The following is a 12,187-nucleotide window of genomic DNA, read 5'->3' as shown; positions in this document are numbered from 1 at the left end:
TAGAATTTTTAGGTTTTTAAATTGTTAAGATGCATGTAATAAGGGATGCAAGAGGTTAACCAGTTAACCTACCGAAATGACCAGTTAACCTATTACATTTCTGGGAAAAGGTTAACCTCAAAAAATAATTTTAGTATGTATTTTTCTCTTTTTCATAATTATATACAATTTGTACAATTTTACATTTTGCGTGCGATAGAGCTGCAACGATTCGATCCGATTCATCGAAAATCGATTCGAAATGCTTCGATTCGATTACGATACTAAACCTACCAAATTCGATTCGATTCTTTAACATATATACATAAATATACATAGATACACATGTACGTAAAGCACGCTGTATTCTGACTATTGATAAGGGAAGGTGAAGGTTTTATGTTTACCTGTAATTACGACCCGCGCGATTGGTTGCTTATTACTTAAGTCATCCAATCAATAAGCGCGTTACGGTCTACTTTCGGAAAAAGCGTCAAAATGGCTGAACAAGTTGTTGCCGACAAATTGAAATTATCAGATGTGCCTATGAAGCTAAAATCAAAAGTGTGGCAGTATTTTGGGTTTCGGGATGGTAGCCCTACGGATAAAGCAAAGTGTAAACTGTGCTTCACGGATGTCGTGTACACAAAGTCCCGCTCAACCACTAATCTAATGCAACATGTCAAACGCAAACATAACGTTGATTTAGCAAGACTAAGAGGTCGCACAAGTTCAACTACTGAAGTCGCGAGCCAGAAAAGTAGTTCTATTTCTGTTGGAATTTTGTTAAGTTTATTAGAGAATATGATTTGTCCAACAGGTAACAGGGGATGCTGTCATGTCACAATGGTAGACATGCTTATTGCGGTTTTGGATAAAAGTCGTATGTGATAGTACTATCACTCCACTGATTCCAGATACGTTCTTATGATTATTTATTTATTTTTTATATTATTGTGTATACAACACAATCTTCTAGTCAGAAGTTTTGATATTAAAATTTCTAATTTGCTTTTCTTTTTTATGTGTTTTATTGAAATCACATTTGAACAGAAATGTTAATTTGGAGGCATAAGAGTGAATATATGATAAAACTAGGTTTGAAGATGAATCGAATCGAAAAAATCGGTATCGGAGTGTCTGAAATCGAAATCGAATCGAATCGAGCTGTTGGTGAATCGTTGCAGCTCTAGCGTGCGACATACAATGTACTGCCAATTTGCGCTGGCGAATGATAAAAACAACATGCTGCACCATCAACTGATGTAAATAACTTGTCAACAAACAAGGCAATAAAGCAATAAATCAGTTCCAAACAAACAGGGGGTACGTTTTGATAATTGTCACTTTTGTTTTGTTTAACTCGCTAAAATTTAACTAGCGAACTCAGGGAGTCGTTGCTATTAGCGAAGATTCCATTGACATGTTTATCAAACTCACGATAAAATTCAGTTGAGATATTGGATGGCTTATTTAGATGTTTTGTTAAAAAATATCCAACACAGATTGCTCGCAAAAAATAAAGTACATGTGCAATGTATTTATAAGTAACTGTTTTATCAAGAATTGCATTAGTAGTTATAATCTTGTTGTGAGCAATACAACGCGAACGTAATGTAAGCGGCCCAACAAAAATATGCTAATGACATGTGAAAATGAACATTGTGTAATTCTTTTACTTTTTACCGATTTTACATTTTAGCAAGAAACAGACATGTTGTCAACGCAAGCGATCCCAAATTACTTTTGTTTCTATAGAAAGTACAGGTATGAGCAGTATGACATTGTTTATGTATACTTAAACATTTTAACTACAGTCAATCTTGTATTTAGAGACCATTAAAGGGAGTAACCAAAAGTGGTCTCTTTATAAAATGGTTTTTAAATAAAAAAGGCCATTTGGGATGAATACGAACCTTTGATTTTAAATCCAGACATAGGATTATCTCCTTTTGACACAGCGATTTCAGCTTTTATAATCAAATGAATCTAAATATAAATAAAATGAATAAAACAATTTTTTACATAGGAAGTTGTATTTTTTCTCTTTAATTCTACATACAATGTGAATGGTTTGCACGGAAAATGTGTTTTTCCGACTCCAAACTCATTCACGATTAAATTTACGTGCACTTTTATTCTTCGACACTTCCAAAACCCGAATTTTCTCATTTCACGTTAATACTTTCCGTTTTGACATTTTAATTTCTGCATGTATGCTTACCAGTATATGTATATGATTTGATTATGGTACATAGGGAAATAAATAAAACACCTTGATTGAAAACTTAATAAACACGCCTGATTGGAAAATTTGCTAACACAAACTAATTAGCATAATAACAATTACATTTTTTTAATGAACAGATTTCGCTACATGTTACCGATTAATAGTTTATTTTTTACACCTCTCAAGAATACTGTGAAAATGTTTGTCACGTCGGCTCATTGTTTCTGCAATAAAATCGGCGATCAAATTTGTCACTTAACGTCCCAGATAGTAAACTCTTTAACCCGTAGACTGTTGGCAATACCTCACTGAATTATGCGACACCAAAAAGTTGATACGCAGTCAGCATTAACACCGGCCAGAACTGGTCATCGAGACAAAGGAAAATGGCTGGTGTGAAATCATAACAAAGGTGAGATCATTCATGTTATTGGCTTAGATAAACAATCAACACTGATCTGTCCCTGAACGGTCACCAGATGTACTACTATTACTTTAAAGCGGTCGCTTAATTCAAGACTTGGGCATCAAAATACACTAAAATCAGCGGTCGCTGGTCGCGTAAGACAAAAGTCGCTTAATACAATATGAAAATATAGCTAAAACGCTCGGGCGGGATTTAAAGTGGTCGCATAAGACAAAAGTCGCTTAATTCAAGTGGTCCCAAGCACAAGATTGACTGTACTTAAGGTGTTTCGGTTAACTGGTTACTAACCGGTTACAGGGTTGGCACCAATCGACCGCCCCCGGTTTTAACCGGCGGTTTTTACCAGTTAAAACCACCCTGGTCAATACTCCCCAAGTGATCATTACTGGTCAATACTGGTCGATTGAACTTTACCCCAAATTTTGATTAATATTCAATGCCTAATTAAACAATATTAAAGATATAAATTAAACAGACATGTTGCCAATAATGTCTTAAGCTATTAATACCCACTATTTTATACCTGTTCATGCAATTTGTATACCAATCTCTCAAAATTTTGCAAATAAGTCAAAGATGGTCAATTGGATTTTTCTGGTCGATTTAACTTTTTTTCAATTCTAATGAATTATGAATGCTCAGATAATTCTGTGCTTGATTCAACAAAAACCTGTCAATTATTGTGTATTAGTTGTTCCTCATGCCCCACTGTCCCCACAGTCTTCTCACCTATACAGGTTGGGGCACCCAAAACTGATAATAGGGCCTTAAATGGCACCTTTTAGACACGACCCTTACTTGTCATGTATTCTTGCATACATTTCTTTAAATACTTTTAAAACAAAATAGTGAAAAAATCTTTTATTTTCCATTGAAATAAAAATAAAAAACATAATAAGAAATAATTATTAAAAGAAAAAAATAATTGAAAAGAAGAATCTAGAGTAGACCCACGATTGGAAAACATTATTTGTTGTCAAAATCAAGAACTTTGATTGCTTATTATGCCCCCCTTCGAAGAAGAGGGGGTATATTGCTTTGCTCATGTCGGTCGGTCTGTCGGTCGGTCAGTCCACCATGTGGTTTCCGGATGATAACTCAAGAACACTTGGACCTAGGATCATGAAACTTCATAGGAACATTGATCATGACTCGCAGATGACCCCTATTGATTTTGAGGTCACTAGGTCAAAGGTCAAGGTCATGGTGACCCGAAATAGTAAAATGGTTTCCGGATGATAACTCAAGAACGCTTATGCCTAGGATCATGAAACTTCATTGGTACATTGATCATGACTCGCAGATGACCCCTATTGATTTTCAGGTCACTAGGTCAAAGGTCAAGGTCACGGTGACCCGAAATAGTAACATGGTTTCTGGATGATAACTGAAGAACGCTTATGCCTAGGATCATGAAACTTGATAGGTAGATTGATCAGGACTCGCAGATGACCCCTATTGATTTTCAGGTCACTAGGTCAAAGGTCAAGGTCACAGTGACAAAAAACATATTCACACAATGGCTGTCACTACAACGTAGAGCCCATATGGGGGGCATGCATGTTTTACAAACAGCCCTTGTTCATTTGAATACCAATTGAACTTTTGAATATGAAAGAAAAAAACCCTCTTAATAAAGAAAGGAGACAAGTTAGAAGTAACTATTAAATTTAATAGCATGTAATCTCCTTTTGTGTGAGTGATATGAAATAGCCTAAGGGCAGATTTGCTTCATTGTCATTGTCAATATTAGAGACATAACACTGCATGCATTTTATTACCAATTAAGGCATAGGGGCCAGATTTATGACCCTTGAAAACACAAGAGTTCTGTTTGTCCATCTGCTTATCAAATAGCTATATCAATAGAAATACTATGGTATCTGCAATAGTAATAATTCTTAAGTAACAGATGTGATACACTGAGATTAAGATATTGCCTTAGTCCTTTTAAAGGCTTTGATTTGAGGCCCTTTACATAAATAATAAAGAAGTAATTGTTTACAGCTTTAAAGATTTTTTTAAACAATAAATTACTAAAAAGAAGTTTATCAATTACAGAATAATTATTGATTGAATATAAAATAGCTCCTTTGCGATGTTTTATTGCTACAATTTTCAATCGACCAGTATTGTCCATTAATAACCAGTATTGACCGGTTTTTAACCGGGTATTGACCGCTGGCCCGGTCAATACTCAATTGACCGGTCAATATGCCAACCCTGACCGGTAACGGCAAAAGATTAACCAGTAAATGATTTTTGTAACCTCTTATATCCCTACATATAATGGATATGTTAGAGCATGGTAAATGTTGAGTATTACTGTTTCCTCAAAAATAATCATAACTACAATGAAAATTTGCGAATCTGAAACAATTTGTTTTAATTTTGTCAATTTACCAAAATGTGAAAAGGCCCCTTCAATAAACATTTTTTTTTTATCAAGCAATTTTTATTCATATTACAGTTTAATTCAAATAAGTGATCTATATCAGTCAAAAATTAACCTTTTTATATACCGGACATATTGTTTTTGCCCTGTCTGTCTGTTGGTCTGTTTGCTCCAACTTTAACATTTGCAATAGCTTTTTAAATATTCAAGATAGCAACTTTATATTTGGTATGCATGTGTATCTCAGTCATGGAGCTGCACATTTTGAGTGGTGAAAGGTCAAGGTCATCCTTCAAGGTCAGAGGTCAAATATATGTGGCCAAAATCGCTCATTTTATGAATACTTTTGCAATATCGAAGATAGCAACTTGATATTTGGCATGCATGTGTATCTCACGGAGCCGCACATTTTGAGTGGTGAAAGGGTAAGGTCAAGGTCATCCTTAAAGGTCAAAGGTCAACAACAACAAAAATTAAAAGCGGCGCAGAAGGGGACATAGTGTTTCTGACAAACACATGCCGCACATTTTGAGTGGTGAAAGCTCAAGGTCAAGGTCATCCTTCAAGGTCAAAGGTAAAACAAATAATAAAAAATTCAAAGCGGCGCAGAAGGGGAAATAGCGTTTCTGACAAACACATTTCTTGTTGTCTTCATAACCAATTAGCCTTATTAGGTGAGGTAGTTTCATTTGCAATCTCCATAATATAATGCGTCCCTTCAGACACTTATTCTAATACACATTGATTTTTTGCAATGTTAATGCGTGTAATATGCAACATGCAGGGTCTAAAACATCCCACTTTAATTATATTGTAAAAATTAACAAATCTTACTTTGTAGTACAGTAGGATCATTATGACTACCAGGGACTACCCTAGGCCTTAAAAATAGGGAGAAGTGACTTCTCCTTTTTTCTGAATCAGGAAGAAGTTTTGAAAATCAGGGAGACATTTGTGCGAACAATATCATAAACAAAACATGTTCATTTCACAACTTTTATTATTTCTATCATTCAACTATGTTTATTTGTAAAAACAATAAATTCCCATTAAAATCTATTTCATTATAACACATTTAAGTCATTTAACACATTTAAATAATTTAAGATATGTACCGGATGCACCTTTGCTTCACATATTTATCGTCATTATATTATCATCATCCCTATGACTGCTTTTGTAACAAAACACAGTCTTAATACTTGGAACATCTAGTATATCAATTACTGTTTATCCAAATACTATACATGTCCGACATATGTACACTTAAGAATGCCTTACCTGTTACTTTAATAATCAAAATTTTCCTTGTTGTTATCTGGTTTAACAAACCTTATTAAATGTTTGTTAAATCCAGTTAATGCTTTCTCCATTATTGAATCACCATTACTTGTAATTTGAATCGCCAGCTTTGAATTGAACGCGGGCTGAATGTTACAATACATGTATGTCCGCCATTTGCAATGTGGAAGGTCATGACGTAGCAATTTAATTCTACTCTGATAATTTACATCTAATAGAGGAAATGTGTTTTCTCAATATTTATGTGTAGTATTATGACTTGTTAGTATAAAAAATGAACTGTGATTATCGATGGATTAACAAACTGACAAAACTCTGTGGACTTTATAGTGGATCTACGTAATTACCGGTAATAGAATTTTGATCAACTTTGTTTTCTTTAATTATTTTTGCCGATTTTCTTCAACCGTTCAGTCTGCCGAAAACCTGCAATTATCGGATGGTCAATCAATGATCACGTAATCATTAGACAACTTACGACACACGCGAAGAGGCACGAGTGTGTTATTATAGCAACCTATATTAAGGGACTGCTTTGTCACGGTCGAATAACGATCCGTGCGGGGGGGTAAATTGTGTAACCGTTAGATAAACAACAAACAATAAACTTGCTAATCGCCTGCGGGCGGTAGCAGGCCTTAGCAAAAATAATCGGGCGGCTTGATTTTTGCTTTTCCGGTCTTGGGGTACTAAAAAAATCGGGCGACTTTATCTTCGCTTTTCTGGGCTCGTAGGGCGACATCACGGGCGTTAGAGCGAAATTATCGCTCTAGTCGCCCGTAGGGTAGTCCCTGGACTACTGTTCTCTCTTACAGGATGGCAGCGAGTTGAAGATGTTTTCTGTGCGGATAGTGAGCACAGATCACTACATGGCCACCCCTGTGAGGGGCCTGGACGCCATGTATGCTGATCAACGTGGATCTGAAGTCAAGAAAGTGCCAATAGTCAGAATATTTGGATCAACGCCTGCTGGTAAGAATTCTTGTTATTGATTTTCAAAAAATCTTTTTCTGCTGAATGTGGATTTCCAAATTTTTTTGGGGGAAATCTAATCTGTTATATCATTTTGGTTACATTTTATGAACCGATCATGAATGGTAATTTCCATCAGATTTTGTTATTGTTGGTTAAGTACAAGTGTATGTGATTTTGGAAGGATGATTTATAGGTCAGAATGGTTTGAACACACAGTTGTAAGTATACGATCCCTCATTTCACATGGGACTTAGTTAACAGGCTTGTCTTTCCTTTGGATCACTGATTGCAGTTATTTACTTGACCCCCGATCCTGCCTTTTGATGCTTCAAATTGGAATATTATTATTAATGACTCCAACGAATAATCTGCCTGGCATTATTTTGGTTTTAAGCAAACAGACAATGGCAGAGCACTTGCAGACATTACATACCTTAGAATTACAATAACCAAAAATTTCATTTCAGGCAAACAGTCATTATGATCTGACTCCTGGTTTAAAAATGATTCGCTGACTGTGAAAACTGGGTTGATTGCAAAAACTATTGTCCCCGATTCAGTCTGCACTTGGTTATCAGGGACAACGTTTACACTTATTGAAATATTTTATTAAAGGCATTGTCTTCTAAACAAATATCCAGCTTGAGTGTAGTGTCCCTGATTAGCCTGTGCAGTCTGAATCGGGGACAATACTTTATGTATGTGGTATGTCAGTCTTCCTACATGAAAAACAATGCTCCAGCTAGGCCTAAATTGAAGCGCGCCCTGCCCTGTCCTTCCGAACCGCCAAAAAATTAAAAAAATAAAATTTGCAATTTTTTTTTAGAAATGCAGTGTTTTTTTTTAATTCAAAATCGGTCCGATAACCGGACCCATTCCCAATGGAAAATCAAAGTACTGACAGTACTGGTGTGACGATGCTTTTGAGAGGATGGATATAAAAGCATCAAGTTAAGTTTATCTACATCACCACAATTGTGTTTGTTGGTACGAAAAAAAAATTGGTACAAACATTTTGCGAAAATAATTTGGGTACGAAAACAAATTTGGGTACGAAAAAATATTTGGGAACAAAAAAATTGGGACCGAAAAAAAATTGGGTATGAAAAATAATTTGGGGATGAAAAAAAAATTTGGTACGAAAAAAAAATTGAGTACGAAAAAATATTGGGTACCAAAAATTTTAGGTACGGAAAAAAAATTGGGGGAACGGGAAAGTACATGTAGTACCTGTGGGGAATTTGATCCACACTCGCACATTTTCGGCCCTTTCCGTCAAACATCAGATAAGTTCCTCGAAGGCAATAGTATGAATACACATTTCAAAAGTGGTAATGCGGTCCTACCTACGCGCGTCAAAATGTAAGCGAAATATGTACACAAGTCTATCAGGAATGTTTGAATTAACGAAGAAAATCGTGTATTGATGTAAGTTTTTTGAAGAAATGTGCAGAAAATATATTAAACAAGAGCTGTGTTTGTGAAACACAATGCCCCCTGCTGCGCAGCTTTGAAGCCATATATTTTACCTTTGACCTTTCATTCAAAGGTCAAGGTAAAATTCAACTTGCCAGGTACAGTACCCTCATGATAGCATGAAAGTATTAAAAGTTTAAAAGCAATAGCCTTGATACTTTAGAAGTAAAGTGAATCTAAACACAAAATGTAACCATATATTCAAAGTTACTAAGTCAAAAAAGGGCCATAATTCGGTAAAAATGACAACCAGAGTTATGCAACTTGTCCTTTACTGTCCCCTTATGATAGTTTGCGAGTGTTCCAAGTATGTCCCCTTCTGATAGTTGGTAAGTGTTGCAAGTATGAAAGCAATAGCTTTGATACTTAAGGAAAAAGTGGACCTAAACACAAAACTTAACCAAATTTTCAATTTTCTAAGTATAAAAAGGGCACATAATTCTGTCAAAATGCCAGTCAGAGTTACATAACTTTGCCTGCACAGTCCCCTTATGATAGTTGGTAAGTGTTGCAAGTATGAAAGCAATAGCTTTGATACTTAAGGAATAAAATGGACCTAAACACAAAACTTAACCAAAATTTTCAATTTTCTAAGTATAAAAAGGGCACATTATTCTGTCAAAATGCAAGCCAGAATTATTTAACTTTGCCTGCCCAGTCCCCTCATGATAGTAAGTAAGTGTACCAAGTTTGAATGCAATAGCATTGATACTTTATGAGAAAAGTGTACCTAAACGCAAAACTTAACCGGACGCCGACACCGACGCCAAGGTGATGACAATAGCTCATAATTTTTTTTCAAAAAAAAGATGAGCTAAAAATGTGTTTGTCAGAAACACTATGTCCCCTTCTGCGCCGCTTTTAATTTTTTTTATTTTTTTGACCTTTGACCTTGAAGGATGACCTTGACCTTTCACCACTCAAAATGTGCAGCTCCATGAGATACGCATGCATGCCGAATATGGAGTTGCTATCTTCAATATTGCAAAATTTGACCTTTGACCCTGACCTTGAAGGTTGACCTTGACCTTTCACCAATCAATATGTGCAGCTCCATGAGATACGCATGCACGCCAATATTGAAAAAGTTATGGCCAATGTTAAAGTTTTCGGACAGACGCTTTATATTTGACAATTGACCTTGAAGGATGACCTTCACCTTTCACAACTGAAAATGTGCAGCTCCATGAGATGCACATGTATGCCAAATATCAAAATGCTATGTTCAATATTGAAAAAGTTATGGCCATTAAAGTTTTCGGACGGACGGACAGACTGACACAATGACTGACACACTGACTGACTGACTGACTGACGGACAGTTCAACTGCTATAGGCCACCCTACCGGGGGCATAAAAAGCCAGGGCTTTCCTTAGACCTCAAATCTCAAGAGTCAAGGACTCTTGGGACCATATTTTCAAGAGTCAAAATCAAACTTCTAAGAGTCCTAATAATAACGCAGGAGAGTCAATGATTTTTTGCAATTTAAGCAAATAACTGAGATATAATATATAAAAAGCAACACATTAAAAGATATGTTATCATTTATTTCTTACATTGTACTGTCACTACAACACTATGCATTTAAACACAATATCTCAATGATTAATTAATACAAAAAACACTGTATTATGTGAATTGGGAATAAGACATCAAACTGGGAATGGACATCATTTTGGTGATTTTCTCAAACAAAACTATTCATTTCATGATCTACATATATTTTTGTGATATATTATCTATAATTTAAGCTTAATAAGAAATTTTCCATGACTTTTTTATAAACAGTGATTGAATTTTTATCATTTAAAGTGTATTTTTAAACAGTGTCCATGCGCGGCATGGACACAGTTACATTTCATGACGATTTTTTTTTTTTAAATAAAAAATCCAATTTTGAAGTAAAATCAATTTAAATGATGCTATTATATATGCAAGTATATGTTTTAATTATAATTTGTAAAACTAGATAAATACAACAGATAAAACTGCATATTATGCACTTTTGATAAAACACAATTTATTCCCAAATTGATGTCTTATTCCCAGTTCACATAATACAGTGTTAAAACATGTATTCTAATACAACATTTACTTCATGTATACAGCAGAGTAATATGTCATATGTTCTTAACAACATCTCAAAGAGCAATATGTCATATCATGTCTTACACAACATTTCAAAGAGCAATATGTCATATGTCCTACATAACATCTCAAAGATTACATACAAAATATGTATTCTAATACAACATTTACTTCATGTATACAGCAAAACAATATACTCAAAACTCATACTCCTTCAGCCATTCACTCCTAAATTTTCTTTTCTTTTTTGAATTAGTGTCGCTCACATCTTCTTTCGCACGTTTGGGGGTGTTAGGAGCACTGTCATTTACATCTAAAGTACGCTTTGTCGTTGGCGTCTTTCACACTTTCAGAGTTACTACCGATTCCGAATTCGAAAAGGTTTCTCTGCGACATTTTCCGAATGCACAAGCACAATTACACTTTGCACAATTACACATTATCCAATAACTTTGTTTGACCGTTCGCGTGGCTATTAAATTAAGAATGAAATACAAAATGTGAAAAAAAAACATTTCCGCTGGCTATCACAAAAAAAACCATACGGGTGGCACCTAAACACAATAGCTTATATAAATCGGTAAACTATAAAAGGAAATTATTTCTACTCACCGATAAAGGTGCCTCCGTATTTAATCCCATCAAAAATTCCGACACCTTTTAATTATTTCATGTGCCATCTTCACTGAAGACGTGCGACAGACACGCCGTTATCTATGCCTTCTCAAACGGTCAATTATTACGCCTACATGTATTTTGTAATCAATTAGCACATGCAAAAATTTTCACTTTGCCACAAGGTCAGTTATATCGGTTCTATAGTTATTTTTAGCACATTTGATGCAAAGCGTGTAATTTGACGTTGTAGACAATACATATGACAGCATAACTTTCGCGCGTCTGTGAACTGAGCAAACATGAAGTAAAACAGTGATGGGTGCATTCAGCTTTGGAAATACATTCTGACATACTCTGGAAATATCTCAAAATATGCTTTACAGTGTACTGTGGATATGGATGTTATTATTTTATATTGAATATTATTAAAACTGACGCGGATGAGTCCATTTTGTTTTGGTGGGTTTATAGTTATTAAATGCTCTGAGCTTTTAAGAGTACATACGTACAGCTCAGAGGGTCAATAGCTGGGAGTTGGATTATTGCAACTAGGTGGGTTTACTACACGTCTTTTCCGCAAACAGCTGATAACAAACGCTATGATTAATAATGGAAAGTTAATACACGCGTCATCGAACCAGCAGTGTTTTAATTGGTCAATACTAGATTTCTCAATTAACCAAACTCCGCCTACTG

The 12,187-nt window shown here is 35.1% G+C and overlaps 1 protein-coding gene across 1 annotated transcript in view; it reads left to right on the top strand.

Annotated features, from left to right (window-relative positions):
• The window catches only part of LOC127878475 (uncharacterized), a 143,340-nt gene that overhangs the window by 12,423 nt on the left and 118,730 nt on the right, over positions 1-12,187 (top strand). The window contains 1 exon segment of the mRNA XM_052425001.1: positions 7,149-7,305. Coding sequence (XP_052280961.1) covers positions 7,167-7,305 — 139 coding nt within the window. The 5' untranslated portion in view covers positions 7,149-7,166.

This window comes from Dreissena polymorpha, chromosome 4, assembly GCF_020536995.1.
Source record: "Dreissena polymorpha isolate Duluth1 chromosome 4, UMN_Dpol_1.0, whole genome shotgun sequence".
NCBI classification, from domain to species: domain Eukaryota; kingdom Metazoa; phylum Mollusca; class Bivalvia; order Myida; family Dreissenidae; genus Dreissena; species Dreissena polymorpha.
Note: the sequence above shows the minus strand (reverse complement) of the source record. Positions and strands in the feature narration are given on the sequence as shown.